This window comes from Camelina sativa, chromosome 20, assembly GCF_000633955.1.
Source record: "Camelina sativa cultivar DH55 chromosome 20, Cs, whole genome shotgun sequence".
NCBI classification, from domain to species: Eukaryota; Viridiplantae; Streptophyta; class Magnoliopsida; order Brassicales; family Brassicaceae; genus Camelina; species Camelina sativa.
The window spans coordinates 10,036,518-10,057,906 of record NC_025704.1 but is presented as its reverse complement, the minus strand read 5'-3'; the positions used below and the strand labels follow the sequence as shown (position 1 = coordinate 10,057,906).

Sequence of the window (21,389 nt, the reverse complement as noted above, 5' to 3'; positions counted from 1 at the left end):
TATGTCTGATGAACCCTAACCCGATCGATTCGTATTCGAACTCGACCGAGTACCGGAATACCCAAACCTAGAGTACTCTGTACTTAACGGTTCATTCTTGTTTGCATGGGATTTTGGGGCTTATAGAAAGGAGTTTATTATTGAGTTTCATTCTTGTTTGTATGGGATTTTGGGGCTTATAAAACGGAGTTTATTATTTACTCAACAATCAGTAAGAGGAAACTATGAGAAAGGCGGTTTGCTCCAGTCTTTTATTTAATGCGGTAAGAATTTATCAAATTCTCACCATATTAAGAAACAAAGAAAACGAGGTGACTTATAAAAACATGGGAAAAAAAACAGACTCAAAACATGAAGAAACAAAAGAGAAGAAACAAGAAAGTTGAAGACACAACACCACCATTAACTCCGAATGCAAAAGCTCCTGAGTTAGTGGTCGAAGCATAGCCACCCTCGAGTGTGTTTGTAGTGAGGACGACAACAAGCCATTCACCATCACTTTCAGAACCCATACCAATTCCAGTGAACTTAGAATCATTCAAGTTCTGGTCTACGGCAGGGCTGAATTTGGTCAAGTCAGGGTTCTGATCATGCTTAGGAAAACAAAATTGCATTACCGCACCGTCTCTGATTACGGTTGTGTTGAGGCGGCATTTAGCGAGGAGTTTAGGGAGATTTTGGATCCTAGGATCTGTTTCAGGGACTAAAGTTGAGCCAGTGACGTTTGTGCAGGGTGGGTTGTTGAATTGGCCTGCGATTTCCTCTGCGAAACATTCTGCGTTTTCGTTCTTTGCTAAGGTTGTTATGTTTATTGATTTTCTGTATATGTTGAATCCTGAAACAAGACCTTCTTCCTCTGTGGATTTCAAAAACAGAAAACACACACACACACACACAAAAAAAAAAACCAATTATTATCAGATGAAGCAAATTAAACACCACTAATTAGATATCAATCGATCGGAAGTATATAATTTAGTACTTGCACTGTTGTCGGAAAGAACAGGACGGTGAAGGGAGAGAAAGACTGCGAGAAGAAAGAGGAGATGGAGCTTTGAAACCGCCATTATCGATGCAGAAGAGGAGGAGGTTCTTACTTCTTACTTCTTTGGTGAGTGTTCGTCTTATTTTTTGTGATGAACCTTCACTTATTTATAAGAGAATTTTGTTAACTTAAGTTCGTTGACTCTTTGACTCTTCAAAGTCGTTGCTTCGGTTAAGTTCTTCTTATCCACTCGATTTCATGCCATGCAGCGAAATAAATCAAACGATATTCCCTTGTTCTTTTGTTCTGTCAAGTGGAGGATTATTATCAATATCCTTTTAATGGGATACTTTTTTCCCCTTCACTCAATTATGATCGTTTATGTAAGAGCTATTATCCATGGAACACTCCTAAATAAGTTTCTTCTCCTATTAACTTTTTTAACTTTACTGTCACAAGTATAGTTTTAGGCTTTGAATGGTTGCACAGTATAGTGTAGATCGGACTATGCATACCAATATTTTGATATGCAAAACATTGGACTGTAATATGAAGTAGACTAATATGAAGTTTATAATAATATAGAGGTTTTGAGGAGTAGAATAAAAAATACAGATTAATAGTGAATTTACAATGGTATGGAGTTGTAAGTTCAAATGCATACTAGTATGGAGATTTTTAATATATAACAATACCTACTGGTATGAAATTGTGAATGGTAAATTAAGTGTGTACTAGTCCAATTTTAGTCTGGTCTGGAGCATATTATACGACCAAGTTTTAGTAAAACGACGAATTGCCATTGATCGAGATCTCTAGGCTTATATGAAACAGATTCGACGGTTTTTAAAACTAGATCTTGGTCAACCAGCAGAGTTGAATTCAAAATTGAAAATTAAACAACTGAAAATGCACAAATATAATAATGAAATAAGGGTGTTGAAGATGATGTTAAATTAAAAATTAATTAAACAATTGAAATATACTATACAATAAACAATAAGGATGTTGAACTAGTGACGAATACGAGGTGAAGAATTGAATCATCATGTGTTATCACATGGGAGAAAGACTGATTGGATATTGAAATTATTAGGGTTAACTCTTAAATCGTACTAGTAAACAATTTTTCTTTATACCATACTTGATCGGTTATCATATTTTATAAATATATATTTGTTTCATCTGATGTGGATAAAGGAAAAAAGTATTTTCAACTCACAAAATTATAGTATTAAGTGTTATTTTAACTATTTATATCCCAACAATTATGAATTTCAAAATTGATATTCCAAACAATCCGAATATACAATTTTAATTTGTTTAAATAATAATTATCCATATTTTTCATCTTCATTACTTATAAGAAAAATAATAAATTAAGAAAAACTAATCAACTGTATGACCGTATTTTGTCACTTCTATATTAATGTTCGTTGTAGTTGGTGGCTTGATCTAAATATTTATAATGTTTTATATATAAGATAATCACAACAACAAACATAAAAACATAAAAAAAAAATAAGAATAACAACCAAGTCACATTCATATCAGCAGCGGTAGGAGTCAAAATCCATGTATGATTCTTATAAATAGAATCAAGTTCATCCAACATAGCTTAAGGCCAACCAGAATGTTCTAATGCCTCAACGACTGTTTTAGGTAAAGACAATATAGTTTTACTTGCAATAAAAGCATACTTGGGATTTGGTTTACGAATCCCATGCTTGGATTTTGTAATCATCTGATGAGCACCGTCCTCACAGCTCTCTCCAGCTGGTTGGTCTAGAATAACTTCAGGTGCTGTTACTGGACATTCAAGAACATCTTCTGTTTCTAATACAGACGGTGTTGCAGCAGAAACATGTAACTCTTGGTGAACTAATGTTTCTGCTCTCATTAGATTTTCTTGAGGATATTCAATAACCTGTGAACGTCCAGATATACAGTTTGCAATGAATTCCATTTGTCAGCGTATGCATGCTCCAGCAGAATCTGATTTCCATTTGTTAAAACAATACTGCGATATATCAGGGGGACATCTACAATGAGTCTACATATGTATAGAAACAGCGACTTGTCAGTGGTATCCTATAGTGATGATTTGCCATTGGTTTCATATAGTGACAGTGATTATGCCGGTTTTCAGGAAACACGACGCTCTACGACTAGTTTTTGTGTCCTTCTCGGTTCAAACATAATCTCTTAGTCAGCTAAACGGTAACTAAAAGTCTCTCGGTCTTCAACAGAGGCTGGATACAGAGCCCTTGCCACTGCTGCTTTAGAGTTAACTTGGATATTCTTTGTTCTCAGAGACTTGGGGACTGTTCAAACTAGACATGCAGTTCTACGATGTGATAATCTCTCTGCTAACCCTGTGTTTCATAACCGCTCAAAACACATTGAAGTCGACTATCATTATGTACGAGAGAGACAGTTGCACTTGGACTTCTTGAAATTTAATATGTTCCTCCTGCTTTACAACGAGCAGACATATATACCAAGTCTCTACCTCGGCCAGCCTTCCAGCAACTTTATTACAAACTGAGTGTTGGTAAGCCTATAGACTATAGGTATACTATTGTAACGCCCGCGTCCTGCGATCCTAAAAGGGGGCAATTTGTTTTACAAGAATTGATAGCTAAATGAGCTTAAGTAGCTAAGCTACTAGCTCAACCAGCTGGAATATGAGCTTAACGAGCTCCGCAAACTTGATGAACAAGTTAGCTCAGCTGCGGCTAGCTGCAGACAGCTATCGGTCAGCTACCGTCACCTCAACCAACTGCCAGTCACCTACCGTCAGCTCGACCAGCTGCCAGGCAGCTCGACCGAGCTCGGCCAGCTGGACGGTAGTGGATAAGATACGGGTCAGCTGGGGAGCTCGGGGCAGTCATGGGACGCGGTGACCGAACAGGCATATCCGAAGGGACGCGTACGGACGGACATGACCAAACAGGCACGACCGGACAGGCACGGCCAAACGTACAAGATAGAATGTGCGCGATCGAAGAGTCTTGTCGGACATGTACCTTTTGGGTCCTAGACTTCGGCCAAGACCCTATAAATAGAGGGCGTTGCATTTCCAGACACCATCATCCTTCCATCTTCCATCTATGCCTAAGAAGAAAAGAGGGTGCGGCTCGGCAAGTATTACGGTACATCGTCTGAACTGATGCGCACGCTACCTCTCTATCGACGGTACGATGAGACGAGCGACGGTTCGGCAATCGGGCCAAACTGATCGAAGGATAAGCGGCGGTTCGGCCATGGAGTCGGACTGATCGCAGGATGATCGACGGTTCGATCATAGCGTCAGACCGATCGAAAGGTCATCGACGATCCGCGTTCATAGATGAATCGATCGAGGATTGACCGGTGATTCAATCGCTAGTCGGATCAGGTGATCGAAGGATCGACGATACGAGCCGTAGGTTGGATTGATCGGTCGGGTGTTTGGCAAGTCCGTCGGAAGTATCGGCCTGGTCGTTGGTCGATCGGCGATTCGATTATGGGGTCGGATCATTCGATCGGACCTGGCTCTGATATCAAGACCGACGAGTCGACCAAAGTACTAAGGTATGACCGATAGGTCAACAGACGGTATGTCCGGTACCAAGCTTCGGGACACGAGTGGTACGGGAAGCCGACACCGCAACCGATCGCCGTGAACCGAAGGGACTATAAGTCCCCATCCCTAATCTGTGCAAAGCCTGTGGGGTTGGTTGGTTGTATGGCTAAGCACAAAGGGATGGTCAAGGGTAAAGTGATATTCCGCTGCGTATAAAGGTTTATAAGGCAAGGCCACGAGCCAAAGCCAAATAACCGAATCAATGGATAATCGGCCAGGAATGGGGCCATACGGAAGCTGTGACCGCGAACGCCGAGAGGTCCGGGTCGGGGTCTTTCAAGTTGGTATCAGAGCATGCGCGATCCTGTGAGGACGTATGCAATTGTGCTATGTGTTCGGACGGAATGGAAATTTCTGATAAGATCGGCAGCATGCTTGGGAACGAGAATGTGTTCGCCAAGATGCACCCGTGAATCAAGCGATTGTTCAAAACGTCGAACACATAGCACATCGGCCAGAAGGTCGGGAAATATCGACCAGAAGGTAGGGAATTATGACCGCGTTTGGGAAGGACCACGGTCGGTAAACATCAGCCAGAAGGTCGGGAAACATCGACCAGAAGGTCGGGAATTATGACCGCGTCCGAGAAGGACCACAGTCGGGAAACATCGGCCAGAAGGTCGAGAAACATCGACCAGAAGGTCGAGAATTATGACCGCGTCCGAGAAGGACCACGGTCGGAAAACATCGACCAGAAGTTCGGAATTATGACCGCGTCTGGGAAGGACCAAGGTCGGGAATTAAGACCGCATATGGGAAGGACCACGGTTAGGAAACATCAACCAGAAGGTCGGGAATTATGACCGCGTCCGGGAAGGACCAAGGTCGGGAATTAAGACCACGTCCGTAAAGGACCACGGTCGGGAAATATCAACCAGACGGTCAGGAAAGTATCGACCAAAGGTCATAAATTACGATTGCATCCGGGAAGGACCACGGTCAGGAAATATCGACCAGAAGGTCGCGAAACAGCGACCAAAAGGTCGGGAATTACTAAACCCACCAAATTCAAGGACGAATTCATTTTAAGGGGGTAGATTTGTAACGCCCGCGTCCCGCGATCCTAAAATGGGGCAATTTGTTGTACGAGAATTGATAGCTAAATGAGCTTAAGTAGCTAAGCTACTAGCTCAACCAACTGGAATATGAGCTTAACGAGCTCCGCGAACTTGATGAACAAGTTAGCTCAGCTGCGGCCAGCTGCGGACAGCTATCGTTCAGCTACCGTCACCTCGACCAGCTGCCAGTCAGCTACCGTCAGCTCTACCAGCTGCCAGTCAGCTCGATCGAGCTCGGCCAGCTGGACAGTAGTGGACAGTGTACGGGTCAGCTGGGGAGCTCGGGGCAGTCATGGGATGTAGTGACCGAACATGCATGTGCGAAGGGATGCGGACGGATAGACATGACCGAATAGGCACGGCCGGACAGGCACGACCGAACGTACACGATCGAATGTGCGCGATCTAAGAGTCTTGTCGGACAGGTACCTTTTGGGGCCTAGACTTCGGCCAAGACCCTATAAATAGAGGGCGTTGCCTTCATTTCCAGACACTATCATCTTTCCATCGTCCATCTATGCCTAAGAAGAAAAGGGGGTGCGGCTCGGCGAGTATTACGGTACATCGTCAGAACTGATGCGCAAGCTACCTCTCTATTGACGGTACGATAAAACGAGCGGCGGTTCGACAATCGGGCCGAACTGATCGAATGATAAGCGGCGGTTCAGCCATGGAGTCAGACTGATCGCAGGATGATCGACGGTTCGATCATAGCGTCAGGCCGATCGAAAGGTCATCGATGATCCGCGTCAATGGATGGATTGATCGAGGATTGACCAGTGATTTAATCACTAGTCGGATCGGGTGATCGAAGGATCGACGATACGAGCCGTAGGTTGGATTGATCGGTCGGGTGGTCGGCAAGTCTGTCGAAAGTATCGGCCTGGTCGTTGGTCAATCGGCGATTCGATTATGGGGTTGGATCGTTCGATCGGACCTGGCTCTGATACCAAGACCGACGAGTCAACCGAGGTACTAAGGTATGACCGATAGGTCAACGGACGGTATGTCCGGTACCAAGCTTCGGGACACAAGTGGTACGGGAAGCCGACAGCGCAACCGATCGCCGTGAGGGAGTATAAGTCCCCATCCCTAATCTGTGCAAAGCCTGTGGGGTTGGTTGGTTGTATGGCTAAGCACAAAGGGATGGTCAAGGGTAAAATGATATTCCGCTGCATATAAAGGTTTATAAGGCAAGGCCGCGAGGCAAAGCCAAGTAACCGAATCAATGGATAATCGGCCAGGAATGGGGCTGTATGGAAACCGTGACCGTGGACGCTGAGAAGTCCGGGTCGGGGTCTTTAAACTATCTTGTGTAATTCCTAATCTTTTATTTTCTAATTATATTTAGTTAATTGAATTTAAACAAACTTCCATTAATTATATTTGAATGGCATGAGATAACATTATTTTCTCTTTCAACTTTGAATTTTCTTGACATGAGTCTGTTATATCACTTAAAGTGTATCACAAAATTAAGCAATGTAATTTTAAATTACTTATTGATAAGTGAAGTAAATATATACAAATTAGCATCAGTTAATTTAAATGATATTATAAGTATCTAATTTGAATGAGTTAGTTAAAATTCATTCATTTTCTATTATATTGTATCATTTTTAAAAAATCGATTTAAAATAAACATCTACATTATTTAGATAATTGATGTATCTCTTCATGTTTGGTATAAAATCATTTTTAAAACAATATAAATTTATATCATTTAAAACTGGTGTGAAATAAATTATATTAATATCCTATAAAAAATTACATATATATATATATATATTTTAAAAAGAATATACATAATTAGAAGATAAATATTTAAAAAATTGATTGATCAAAAATTATAGCAGATCATCAGCTAAACAAAGCAAACCTAGCTTTATTTTCTTTTTCCCCAAAAAAAAAAGCTGTATCTTCATTTTCGTTAGATTATTAAAGATTCTTCTTCATCATCATCGAGTAACTTGTATGATGAATTGATTATTGATCGTATGATTTATTTTAATTGGAAAAATACATTTGGTAATCAAAGAGAGAATTAATAAACTAAAGTGTAGTTACTTATTTTTATATGTTGCTGTTTTGCTGATAATTGTTTATATTTAATATCCTTTTTCGTTTGTAAAGAAGAAGTTCTAGTATCCCACATTGGATACTTCTTAAGTTGTGATTAGACAATATATTCTATAAATAACAAATTAGTTTGCGTATTCTTAAGTTAACTGGTACCATATATTAATCCTTAAAATCAGGTAACTAATTTAGTTTATTTATATCAAGTTAATTTATTATAAAAATTCTAGTTACCGTTTAACTAAACTTATCCTTAAATCTTAATTGTAAATAAATGAATATATTAAAACAATTGAAAGTTATAAATAATTAAATATTACTCAGCCAAAATTATTTTTCATATTATTTAGAAAAATACTCTATAAAAACACTAATCTAAGTTTTTCTTCCAAACTTATCACACATTCTCATTCTCATATGTTCCAATAATAACATTTTTATTATTATTTGACATAATTATATTTAAAAAATGCTAAAATTAGTCATCTTTTTGCAATTTTATTCTCAACTTATTCGTCATCTTCTTCGTCTAAACGACATGGAGGCTGCGAATTAAAAAGATCATCACTGGCAAAGAACAATCTTTCTAAACCGGAATTATGAAATTGAGATTGTTCGGACAACCACATCATCGATTACATAGTGGAGCATTCCCAATTTCACCATCACCATTGTTCAATTAATCTCAGAATCTGGACCAATATGAATTCAAGTGCTTCAGATCTGGTGGGATAGACGAAAGCAAGCATCCATTCCCTTGTTTCTTTTCAAATCAAAGATAAGGAGGATGGAATGGAGAGACTCACCGGCAGGCAAATGAAGAGAGTGCAGATCCAGTGAAACAAAGAGATCAACAATAATCGGTGTGAGCGGTGGTGAGATGATGACGAACGTATACAACTTCTTTCATGAGACGGCGGCAATCCTTGCATCACCATACATAATCTTCGTTATCGAGCTTGGATGCCGCACATTCCATGGCTGCGCTTATTCTTCTCTTTCAGGTTTTTTCTACGTCACGGTGGCGCGTGAAGCTTACGTCGACTCTGCATATTTCACAACAGAATCATAGAGTAAGGAAAAAAAAGTTATACAGTTGTTTCCAAATTTTGCCACTACACTGAATTCAGACAAAAACAACAAAACTGAATTCAGGTTAATGAACATATAATGGTCTTGAACTTCTGGTTTTGGTTATTACTGTTTTGAGATTTCTGAATATTTAGGAAACCATTCCCAAAATTTAACTATATCTTCCTAAATACTTATGAATTCCTTCCTAAATTTTTAAAAATGAGGTTTTGAATCTTTGAATTTATGTTTTACCATAATATATCACATATTACATCATTTAGTGGTGGATATTTGATTTTTTGTCTGCACATCTTGAAATTTCATGTATATATAAGACTAACTATTTGATTTTGTATCTTCCTAAATATCTAAGAAGGCTATCATGAATTATAAGGTATCCTTCCTAAATATTATCAATGTCATCCTGAATATGAATGTCATCCTGAATATGTATGTTCAGGAAAGTCTTCATAAATTTCATGAAATATTTCCTGAATTTAAATTGAAATTAATAAATATGTTCATGAAAGACTTCATAAATTTCATGAAATATTTCCTGAATTTAAATAAATGTTTTTACAATCTCTATCACAAATTACTCTTTTAATAGTTTTCCCCAAAAATGTGTTTCATATATATACATTTATTTATGACTATCCCACCAACATGAATACATACGTTTGGAACTCTTCTTTGCCGCAATCTCCTTTATTTTTTTTGTTTTTCTAACAGCAAAAACAAACAAACCACAAAGAATGTTTACACCAAGCTTCTCTATATGTTTACACTCAAGCTCTCACAACCTCTCTAACCAATTACCTGAAAAAAATTGAATAGTTTATACAAATTAAACTAGAGAAATGTCAAAAAAAAAAAAACAAATTGACAAGTCTACGAAACCATAATCAGAGAGAATGGCCAAACTAAAGCAACCTAATTTCGAATGACTAAAGATGGTGTACACGATTGTGATTTTCTATGATTTGATTACATGCAACAATGATCTCATGCTATTAAAACCGAGAGTAGAAACAAAATTCAAGTCAGAAAAAAATCAGAAGATCACATTGTAAGATGTCGATTACAGTGCATAACATTAGCCAAAATTGTGATCCGAGATCTCCAAAATCACAATCCAGCAACTATCAAATGAATCTAGAAATCACTGAAGTCGAGTTCTTAGTTCTTACCAAAAGAAAACGTATGATGAACAATTAAAACTTTCCCCCAACATTAACACCCAATTTTGGAGATATTGAATCCCCAATTTAATAAAGGACACACCGTGAGAATTTTACCACATATCAATCACACCCTAAGTTTCAATCAGACAAATTAGAATCCCCAGAAACCATAATCCTGAGCATCAGAGAATAGTTTACCTTGAGCTTTAGAATCGAGATCGAAGATGTGTGCTCTCAAATCTCTCTTTCTTCTTCGTTTTCGACTAAATCATACAAATCTCTCTTTCTACTTCGGCGAGACACCGGCGACGAGAGACCAATGACGTAAATCTGGCAAGGCGAAGAGAACAATAAGAAAGAACGCAAAAGGATTATGTTTTATTGTTTTAGGGAAAAAAGGATAATTAAATTATATTAATTAATTAAATTTAAAAGGTGCTATTTGTGGAACTTTATATATGGGGTTTTGTGCAAAAAAACCCTCCAACTAGTTTTTTTTTGCAAGAAAACCCTCAAGGTGTGGAAAATGCAAGTCAATACCACCAACTTGAAAGTCATCCGCAATACAGCCCTCTCCCGTATTGATGACGTGGCATCCGTCTATATCATTTAAAAACGTAACAGAAATCAAAACGACACCGTTTTGTTACTTTTGAAAACGACAGAAAGTTTACCATCCTTATCGTTTTAAAATCTCAAAAACGACACAGAACAAAAGTCGGGTTCTGTCATCTTTTAAACAAAAGCCGATATCGTGAAAGAAGTTTTAATTTGGGGATTAGGGTTCATCTTTGGGTTTGATTTGGGGAAAAGAGATAGAGAATTAGGTTTCACGAGTTCTCTTGTATTGTTTGAGATATGTTCGATTAGGGTTCATTGTTGGGCTCGATTTGGGGAAAAAGAGATGGTTTCTTGAGATCTCTTAGAGAATTAGGGTTCTGTTCGATTTGATTATGGTTCATCGTTGGGTTCATCGTTGGGTTCATTGTTGGGTTTGATTAGGGTTTTGTTTTATTGCGATTAGGGATCTGTTAGAGCGAAGAGGTGAAGGGCAATTAATCGGGTTGAGTTTGAGTTGAAGGGAAACGATTCGGGGAGAAGATTGATTTGAGTGTTGGGGAATCAAAGGAGGGCAACGATGAGGTGAGAATTGATGATTTTGAGAGTATCAATTGTTATTGTCCATTCATTTTGATATGTGCAAAATTTTAGAATTCTAATATTTTTGTTTTTTTGGTTCAGTTTTGATTTGTTTATGCATGTTGGTGGATATTGGTCAGCTGAGGACCAATATCTTGGAGGAGAGAGACATAAAGTGGGTTTGGTATCAGCTGAATCATTCAGCTTACGTATGATTCTGGTGCTTCTTTCGGAACTCCTCGAGTATGAAGACAACATGAAGAAAGTGTCTTGGTTTCCACTTGAAACGCCTGGTAAGAAAGAAGATATTGATAACGATGAAGTGTTGAAGAAAGCGGTTCATTATGCAGTTGGAGCTGGTGCATTAACCTTATTTATTGTTCGGGAAGATGATCCTTATATAGGTAGGCACATTGATACTAATGCGTTGAGGTATTTGTCAGACGATGAAGCATTGGTTGATGGTGAAGTTAGTGGTGGTAGTGGCTCTGAGTCAGATGATGAAGTTCAGTTTGAAGATATTGTTTACAGCGATAGTGATGATGACAGTCCACATGTTGAGGTAGATGAGAGCAAGTATCGAAAGTTTTGTATTGGTGATGAGTACAATACAATTGATTCCTTTAAAAGAGCTGTTACGAGATATGCTGTGAAGAAGAGGAGGGACATCAAATATGAGAAGTCAGATGGCAAACGTGTAGTTGCTATTTGCTCTGGAAAGAAATGCCCTTGGAGGATTTCAGCAACTATCAACAGCAGTTCTAATAGAGTAGTAATCAGATCGTTAAATGATGAGCATAATTGTACTTGGCAAGGGGTCGTGTCATTGCTGACTAACTCTCGGATTGCTGATCTCTACATAGAAGAATTCAGACTAAATCCAGAGTTCTCAGCAAATCAATTACAACAGAAGCTTCTTAGACGCAACATCAATGTGCCTTGGACAATTTGTGAGAGGACACGGCTGAAATGTCTTAAGACATTTGATGAAGAGCAAGAAGAGTCTTTTGCTAGGTTATTCGATTATGTTGCTGAGCTGAAGAGAAGCAATATTGGATCCACAGTTGAATGTGAGGTAAGGGAAAGTAGGTTCCATAGGTTTTATGTGTGCTTTGCTGCTTTAAAAAATGGGTGGAAGAGAGCATGTCGAAAGATCCTCCATCTAGATGGAACATTTCTGAAGTGGAGAATGACAGGAATGTTATTAGTTGCATGTGGAAGAGATCCCAATGATCAGATGTTTCCTGTAGCTTGGGCGATTGTGGATTGTGAGAATACGCCAAACTGGTTGTGGTTCCTTGAACATTTGGTTGATGACTTGGGTTTAGAGTTGGGAAATGGACTAACACTAGGTAGTGATCAGCAAAAAGGATTGATTGCAGCAGTGAAGGTGGTATTGCCTTATGCTGAACACAGGATGTGTGCAAGGCATGTTTATGCCAACTGGAAGAAGAAGTATGCTGGAGCAGAATATGAGGACATGTTCTGGGCTGCTGCAGACTCTTACTATCCACAACAATTTGATAGAAAGATGCAAGAGCTGAAAGAGTATGATCCTGCTGCTTTTAATGACTTGAAGATTTCTCTTTTTTGTCCATGGTCAAGGTAATTTATCTTACTTGTTCTGTTTTTTTTTTCGGATATGACTTTGTTTTATTTGATTGTTAACTTGGTGTGTCTCTTGTAGGGCTTATTTTACAGAGTTCTCAAAGTGTGCTGCTGTAGAAAACAATCTTGGAGAGTCATTCAATGCAGCAATCCGGATAGCAAGAAGTAAACCGGTTGTTGAGATGCTGGAAGAAATAAGAAAAAGGGTTATGGTGAGCAATGAAAAGAAAAGAGCCGAGGCTGAGAAAACAAAAGGAGAGTACACTCCTAAGGCGATAGCTTTACTAGACCAGCAGATTGATTTGGCAAAGAATTGTAGACCTTTGAGCTGCGGATTGGGGAATTATGAGGTTGGCTACTTTAACTACAAAACTAATATGCGAATTGAAGGTTTTGTGGTGCAGATGCGAGGTGAGATCAAATGCAGTTGTAGAATGTATATGGTCAGTGGGATCCCATGTAGCCACATTGTTTCTTGTCTTAGACATGAGAAGAATACTGACCAAGATCCTAAGAAGATGATTTCTCCATGGTTCACTGCTCAGAAGTTGCAGACTTGTTATGCTGATGGACTTTGTGGTGTGAATGGAATGAATCTATGGGAGGTGACTACAACAGTCAGGGTCTTGCCACCTCCTTACAAGAGGCCTGGTGGAAGACCTCCAGGGAAGAAGAGAAAGAGGGAGAAGGGTGAACCAAGGGAAGGAGGAACCAAGCTTTCTAAAAGAGGAACAAAAATTGTAAGACTCTCTTAATGTCTTAGGTTCTCTTTTTTTGTATTTGCATTTCTGATTTCTGACCTTATCGTTCTTATTTTATGCAGCATTGTAGCTTGTGTGGAGAAGAAGGCCACAACAAGCTGAAATGCAAGAATGGACCAATGCCTAAGCCGCCAAAGAAACCACCAGGTAGACCAAGAAAGACAGCTACTGCAAAAACACCATTTGCATCAACCTCTACTGCCCAAGAAGATCTTCCAAGCCTTTCAGCTGCTCACCCAAAAAAACGTCCAAGAAGATCTCGGATAAGTCAGCCTTATGGTACATCATCATCACAACCAACTGCTGACACACCATTTGAATCGGCCTCAACTACTGAACTTGGTTTAGAAAGGCCAGCCCAAGAAGATCTTCCAAGCCTTTCATCTGCTCTCCCAAAAAGACGTCCAGGAAGGCCTCGGAAAAGTCAGCATGATGATGCATCATCTTCACAACCAACTCCTAAGAGACTTCCTATGTATGACACAGGGCCCATGTATCTACCAATAGTGAGACTTTCCAAGCCTTTTCGTTTGTCGATTCTTATTAATGTTGATTAATGTTGGTCTAGTCTATTTACTTTGGCCAAAAACAAAACTGAATTTGTGTTGTGATTGTGATTGTGCAGGAAGGTTATGGTGTATTCACCAGTCCTGTAACTGGTGACGACTATATTCAGGTAGGGAGGTCTATAACTGATGCACGAGACAACACCATACTACCAAGCAGTCTGTATCAAGCTAGAGAACGCAAGAAAATGGAGGTTTCACGTGGACGTGGAAAGAAGAAATAAGGGAAAGCATCATGTGTGTGTTTTGAATCTTATGAGTTGATTTCTGTTTGACAAACCTTTTCTTTTGTGTGTTTTAACCATCGTCTGTTTTAAACTTGAGTTTATTTCACAAAAATCATTGTGTTTGTTATCTTCTTAAGACCAAAATACATCTCCAAACCATTGTGTTTGTTATCTTGTTAAGACCATTCGAAATTCTTGTTGTTAAGACCAAAATACATGTCCAAACCATTGTCTTTGTAATCTTGTTAAGACCATTCGAAATTCTCATTGTTACAGACCAAAATACATGTCCAAACCAAATTTCACATACTAACACACACGTCATACACCAACAAAATACAAAACCATACACCTAAACTACTTGAAGAGCCTTTCAAAAACAATCAAAATTGAAAGATCTCCATCCGCAATTACTTAATATTCTACTAAAACAAATAGATTATCATTGCAAGCAAAACAAAAGCCGCAACAAACACATTCTTCAACTCCATAGCTATTCCATCTCTTTTATTTGCAATCAATACCTTAAGGCTATCCAACTCCATCTGATTTTTTGATTGGATATCATAGAGGTGAGCAATCTCGTCTCTTTGGACCTGAATTATTTCACGCATTCGTTTCAAACTAGGACAGCCATAAGTTTCTTGCTTCAGTGCCCTTAGTTCTTCCATCATAGCTACATCCCACCATTTCCAAATATGACATTCTCCATCCTACAAATAAATATTTAAACCATAATTCAAATAAAATTTATCCACAATTCAACATTTATCACAATAATTCAACCATAGTCGCAAAATATAACCAAATTATAAAAAAACTTACATCTCTATTTTGACATGTGTAGAAGAGCCTTCCTGGGTTTGTCCTTGTAAAAGAAGGTTCAAGCCTTGGCCTTTCACCACAGTAACAAACTGTAGGAATCCCATATTCAGCATCCTCATATTCAACTTGACTTGTGTTTGATAGAGAGTATGAATCAGACATTGTGAACGAAAGAGATGAAGGAGGAAAAAAAAGACCAAACTTTGAACTCCTAAATCCTAATCGAAATCTATAACCTAAATCTCTTTTCCCCAAATCAAACCCAGCGATGAACCCTAATCCCCAAATCAAATTTTATGTTTCACGATCTTGTTTTTGTGACTTTAAAACGACAGGGGACTTTGTGTCGTTTTTAAAAGACGAAAACGGTGTCGTTTTGATTTCTGTTACGTTTTTAAACGATATAGACGGATGCCACGTCATCGATACGGGAGAGGGCTGTATTGCGGGTGACTTTCGAGTTGGTGGTATTGACTTGCATTTTCCACACCTGGAGGGTTTTCTTGCAAAAAAAAACTAGTTGGAGGGTTTTTTTTGCATAAAACCCTTATATATGCGGTGCTACACTTGGAAAGAATCTGTGCTATATTTGTCAATTGCCCTATTATTTATTGTAATATTGATTTTCACATTAATTTTTAAATGATATAAATATTTTACATTAGTTTTGAGAAATTATTGATTCAAATATTTTATATCAATTTAGTAAAAATTATGTAAGACTTACAATATTTTTTGTAAGTGATGTAAACGAACATCGATCAGATTAATTGAAGCAAATATTTATCTCAGCGATACAAATTATTTACATCAACAAAATGGAAATCATTTATTAAAGTGATGTAAATTATTTTTGCGTCATTTAAACATGATACAAATATATAAAATAAGTGATCTAAATCAATCATTTTTTTTAGTATATGCCATTGCAAGACAGATCGAGACAAATAGTAATGTTTTAAAATCTTAATAAAAATAAAAACTGGTGGTGTATTTGTGACCTTCATGAAGATAGGGTGGACAATATCCTTACAAGAAATTCAACAAAAATGCAATTCCATGCAACTCTCTTCTCTTTTATCTTCTCCTCTCTTTAAGCCTTTCAAGAACCAATATCTCCTGCGAAAGTGGTGGTTTCTGCTGACTGCTGAATCTCCCTCTCCGTCCCGAGCTGTTTGTGCTGCTCCACGGGCCTGACCAGCCACATATAAGTAGTGTTAGGAGTTCATATTCTTAAGGACTTAACTAGGTTTGGGGAAAAAAATACTTTGAATACCTGAACCGAAACTGGCCGACTCGAAAAATCTTATCTGAATCCAAATCCAAAAGTTTAGTTTTTACTATATTGGATCCTAATCCCTTTTATATCTAAAAATCCGAACCCGAAAATATCGAAAAGATACGTACATATTAATAATTTAATATCCGAATATTCGAAACATATTTTTGAATACCCAAAATTTTACCTGAAAATCCGGATATTTACCGAAAAACCCACTAAAAATGTCGGGTATTTATATATAAGAACTACACTCCCTCGGTTTCAAAATATAGATGTTTTAGAAAAGTTTTTTGTTTCATAATATAGGATGTTTTCAAGTTTCTATGCAACTTTTGGATTAGTTTAATATTTTATATTATGCAGTATTTGTGAGAACTGAGATCAATTCTCTCCTTCCGAATTGATTTATGTGAAGAGGTGCTTATCACCGTTAAGAGTTCCAAACTGAAAAAGAGTGTTTGAATGCTAAAACTGTATATTACTGCTTGAGAAAAAATGTTCCCTCCTTTACAAAGACTTCCCCCGTACATATTTATACTGACAAATTAATTACCCAATTAATGCGTAATTAATTTTACACAATTTTCGCGTCCTAATTAATACACTTGATTGCAGGAATCTTTGACCAAGCTCGAGCTGCGAGCTGACTTGATGTGATCGCAGGACGCGACCTCGGCCAAGAAGACCAAGACATGCCGGACGTGACCGAGACGCCTGACCAAGACGCATCGGACGCAGCCAAGGTTCCAACAATCCTTCCCGGAGCCACCACACGTTCCAAGAGCTCAGCAAAGGCGGCCAAGCAGCGGCTCAACCTATCTGTCCGATCATTCGTCCAACGCCAGCCATCTCATGAAGACTCCGAAGGCTCAGTCTGCTTAGTCTTCACTCTTACCCAAAGTGAAGACGATCAAGTTGTTAAGCAACAAAGTGTACTCTTTTTCCTTACTCCGTGTTTGTCCCAATGGGTTTACCGGAGAAGGTTTTAACGAGGCATGGAGCTAAATGCAAAACGCCTAAACGTTAAGCTGCCTCACGCACAAGGCCAAGGCGGTTATCTCTCTTCCCTCTTAGTTTTTGGTTTAAATTTGAAACATTGAGAATATTCTCCTTTGATCCTTTAGCTTTTGAACGTTGAGAGCTTAGCGTTGAAAGTCAATAGAGGCGACGTGTTCCATTTACAAGGGAAACACGTCTAAGGACGATTGTGCGGACAATTAAGAGTCCGCGTGTCCCTAAGCCCTCACTTGACCTAATGTATTTAAACTCTCTCTCAGCTTTGTTCCTCCTTAGACTTGTATGAAATTAAAACTTTTCTTCAAGAGAGATTCTTGAAACTTGTCTCACTCTTCTCTTTCTTCAATCCGGGATTGAACCTTGAGAAAATCCTAACAAGCCTCGAACCGGGTTCGACCTTGTTAGAGACCGTATCAAGAGGAGAGTCAAACCTCTTGTGTCGTCTCTCGATCCATTCGTACTTCCCCTCACTTCGCTTCCATCTTTCCCCTTCGCAACCTCGAGTCCTCTTTCACAAGTCCTCGAGTTCTCCACCGAATCGTCTCAACTCGTCTCCACCATCGTTTCCACCGCAACCGTTCGTTCGTTCGTTCTGCATCCGTACCACCCGATCGATCCGTTCGTGGCTTCTTGTCGTATCTCCCAAACATCTCGTTTGAATTCCCTCAAACTCCGTTTCCCTTGTTTGATTCTTACCTAGATCCGAATCCCAGAACCTTGCCGAGGAAAGTTCTACCGTTCGAAAGTTGGCCGAGAGCTCAAGCCGCTTCCGTACCCAACCGTACCGCGACCGCCTCTCCGGGTCACATCAGCTTGGTATCAAAGCTTTAAAGCTCCTACGAGGTTGTTTCTTTCCAAAACTTTCTTATTCCGTTTAAAGTTTCAATCTTTTAGTTTTTAATAGCAAAGTTCGCGTCTTTTAGTTTCTTAGGTTCCGTTTAGCCGTTTGGTTTATTTTGGTGTATGTTTGCGGTTGTTCATTGCTTCTTTAGGTTGTTAGTTTGCGTATTTGTTCTTCGTGTTCATATCTCTGTTCGTTCGTGTTCTTGTGAGTCTACCTTTAGATCGATAAAGTTAGGAGTGTGTTCTTACTTACGCGTTTTTGTTTCCGGTCATAAAGTAGCCTTGTCCTCTTGCACTTTTTACTTTTACTTTTGCTTTACTTATTTTAGTCATAGGTTTGAATCTGTCATAGCTGTTTTCAATCATTGTTGGTGAAACAAAGTTTTGTGTGGTCCTCTTGAACGAGTGAAACTCACGCGTGTTTACTTTTGTGTTTATTCTTTTTTTTTTGCGAGGTTTAAATTCAAAGTTTCACAGCGAGGCCGCACCACGTCACCAACGACTAGTCCGTACGATGGCCGAAGAAGTTCCACCAGCACCACCAGAGATTGGCATCACCCTCGCCGCACTACGCACCGGTTTAGAGCAACTTGCCGACCGTCTCATGAGGATTGAACTTATGAATCCTCCCAGCGAAGATCCGTTGCCCGCTAGGCAACCACGACGAGAGCCGGCGAGCAACCAATCCGACGAGGACTATGAACCGCGGCATAGACGACGACACCGCTATGATGATCAAGACGACGATGCTCCAAGACGTCAAGAGCCAAACCACAAGATGATTCCACCCACGTTCGCGGGCAAGTCAGACCTCGAGGCCTATCTTGAATGGGAGAGCCGTATGGATCACTTATACTCGTGTCATGCCTATCCGGAGCTGCAAAAGGTCCAATACGCGGTGGCACAATTCACTGATCATGCTCTTACCTGGTGGGATCGCCTCGAAGCTGAGCAACGAAGCAACCGCGACCGACCTATCACTATTTAGAAGGTCTTGAAAGCGGAAATGCGAAGGCGCTACGTGCCTCCATACTATCACCGCGAGCTCCAGAAGAAGTTTCGGCGACTCATGAAAGGCGCACGAAACGTGGAGGAGTATTACGAAGAGTTTGAACACTTGCGCAACCGATTGCAAGTCGATGACTCTGAAGAGTCACTCATGACTCAATTCTTGGATGGATTGCAAGAACGCATTGCGCGCAAGGTCGAGCGCCAACCCTATCAAACCTTTGAAGAGTTGTTGCATCTCTCGGTGCAGATTGAGACTCAAATCAAGAAGAAGAGCGCCTCTGCGCCTCGTGGCCGAACTCAAGGAGTTACGAATTGGACTCCTAACGCGTCACCATCGAACCGATTACCAGAGAAGCCAAAGGCGACCAGTGCAGACTCGAGATTTAAACCAAGGGAGCCGGCCACCAATGAGCGCCAAGATCCACGACGCAACACCACCGACGTCTGGAGCCGCGACATTGTGTGTTTCAAGTGTCAAGGGAGAGGCCACTACGCTCGTTATTATCCAAACGCACGGACAATGATACTGACCGAGGCTGGCAAGATCGAGTCCAACGATGAGGCCACCGAGGTGAATGTTTGAGGAGAAGCTGAGCTGGAAGAAGCTGTTACGGAGCCCGAAGTTGGAGAACTGCTAATGATACGCCGCATCTTGAACGCCGGCGTAGCGACTGACGACGCCAACCAACGTGACAACATCTTCCACACGAGATGCACTGTAAGTGGTCGCGTTTGTGGCTTGATAATAGACGGAGGTTCTTGCACTAACGTGGCAAGTTCCAGTCTTGTCAAGAAAATTTCTCTTGAAACCACAAACCACCCCCGTCCTTACCGCTTGAGATGGTTAAATGATAAGACCGTGATCTATGTAAAGGAACAGGTCACGGTCCCATTCAGTGTCGGTCCGTATAAGGATCAAGTCCTATGTGATATAGTGCCTATGCAAGCTAGCCACCTCTTATTGGGGTGTCCATGGCAGTTTGATAAGCGCACCACACATTGCGGCCACACTAACCAATACTTTTTCGTTCATGACAACAAGCGTATTTGCTTGAAACCCTTGAGCCCCACGCAAGTTCATGAAATGCAAGACAACTTGTCTAAAGAATCGAACGACAAAAAGAACTTCCTGTGTCAATATGGTGATGTTAGAAAGTCCCTTAAGGACTCAGCCTAAGTGTTATTGATGGTGTTTCGAGATGTGTTGCTTTCAGGTCTCGAAGGTTCACTAGACGCCTTACCGGAGGTGATCCACAATGTCCTCAAACGCTACGCCGACGTGTTCCCGGAGGAACTTCCAGAAGGCTTACCACCGATCAGAGGCATTGAGCACCAGATTGACCTCATTCCAGGCGTGCAGCTTCCCAACCGACCAGCCTACCGTGTCAATCCCGAAGAGGCGAAGGAGCTTGAACGACAAGTCAAGGAGCTCATGGCGCAAGGCTACGTTCGAGAGAGCTTGAGTCTGTGTGCCGTTCTGGTGCTCCTAGTCCCAAAGAAATACGGATCATAGAGGATGTGCGTTGACTGTCGAGCCGTCAACAACATCACCATCAAATACCGCCACCCCATCCCACGCCTCGATGACATGCTAGACGAGCTTAGTGGCGCCAGCATCTTCTCCAAGATCGACTTGAAGAGCGGCTACCATCAAGTTCGTATGAAGGAGGGTGACGAGTGGAAAACCGTCTTCAAGACGAAACAAGGTTTGTAAGAATGGTTGGTAATGCCATTTGGTCTTTCTAACGCCCCATCTACCTTTATGCGTCTTATGAACCATGTTTTAAGGTCGTTTATTAACAAGTTCGTAGTTGTTTACTTTGATGATATACTTGTTTATAGTTCGAACTTGTCCGAGCATGTTGAGCATTTGAATTCCGTGTTGTTTACTCTCCGCGAAGAGAGACTCTACGCAAACTTGAAAAAGTGCGTGTTCGCTGCTGATCAGTTGGTCTTCCTAGGCTTTGTTGTTTCCTCGCAGGGTCTTAAGGTGGACGAGGAGAAGGTTCGCGCGATCGAGGAATGGCCTAAACCAACGAGCATCACTCAAGTCCGATCATTCCACGGCCTAGCAAGTTTCTACCGGCGGTTCGTGAAAGAC

The 21,389-nt window shown here is 40.2% G+C and overlaps 3 protein-coding genes and 1 long non-coding RNA gene across 4 annotated transcripts; 1 reads left to right on the top strand and 3 right to left on the bottom strand.

The window, feature by feature from the left end:
• LOC104770283 (uncharacterized GPI-anchored protein At5g19230-like) lies at positions 224-1,141 on the bottom strand. The gene is made up of 2 exons (XM_010494677.2): positions 983-1,141; positions 224-856 (listed from the first exon to the last, which is right to left on the bottom strand). Exons 1-2 carry the CDS (start codon positions 1,065-1,067, stop codon positions 345-347), a joined length of 597 nt encoding a protein of 198 aa, XP_010492979.1. The 5' UTR covers positions 1,068-1,141; the 3' UTR covers positions 224-344.
• LOC109131150 lies at positions 8,109-10,401 on the bottom strand. Its single transcript, XR_002036891.1, has 3 exons — positions 10,207-10,401; positions 9,503-9,643; positions 8,109-8,796 (listed from the first exon to the last, which is right to left on the bottom strand). It is a non-coding gene; the product is annotated as an uncharacterized LOC109131150 (long non-coding RNA).
• On the top strand, positions 11,107-14,307 carry LOC104772376. Its single transcript, XM_010497002.1, has 5 exons — positions 11,107-11,151; positions 11,251-12,753; positions 12,836-13,496; positions 13,580-14,023; positions 14,143-14,307. The coding sequence occupies exons 1-5, from the start codon at positions 11,147-11,149 to the stop codon at positions 14,305-14,307; spliced, it is 2,778 nt and encodes a 925-aa protein (XP_010495304.1). The 5' UTR covers positions 11,107-11,146.
• LOC109131163 (uncharacterized protein At4g04775-like) lies at positions 14,736-15,297 on the bottom strand. The gene is made up of 2 exons (XM_019241834.1): positions 15,136-15,297; positions 14,736-15,023 (listed from the first exon to the last, which is right to left on the bottom strand). The coding sequence occupies exons 1-2, from the start codon at positions 15,295-15,297 to the stop codon at positions 14,736-14,738; spliced, it is 450 nt and encodes a 149-aa protein (XP_019097379.1).

Coding starts and splice junctions, on each gene's coding strand:
- LOC104772376 (XM_010497002.1), top strand. Junction 13,497..13,579: donor CTAAAAGAGGAACAAAAATT/GTAAGACTCTCT, acceptor TATTTTATGCAG/CATTGTAGCTTGTGTGGAGA. Junction 14,024..14,142: donor GGCCCATGTATCTACCAATA/GTGAGACTTTCC, acceptor GTGATTGTGCAG/GAAGGTTATGGTGTATTCAC.
- LOC104770283 (XM_010494677.2), bottom strand. CDS start 1,067: ATGGCGGTTTCAAAGCTCCATCTCCTCTTTCTTCTCGCAGTCTTTCTC. Junction 857..982: donor TCTTTCCGACAACAGTGCAA/GTACTAAATTAT, acceptor TGAAATCCACAG/AGGAAGAAGGTCTTGTTTCA.
- LOC109131163 (XM_019241834.1), bottom strand. CDS start 15,297: ATGTCTGATTCATACTCTCTATCAAACACAAGTCAAGTTGAATATGAG. Junction 15,024..15,135: donor ACACATGTCAAAATAGAGAT/GTAAGTTTTTTT, acceptor ATTTATTTGTAG/GATGGAGAATGTCATATTTG.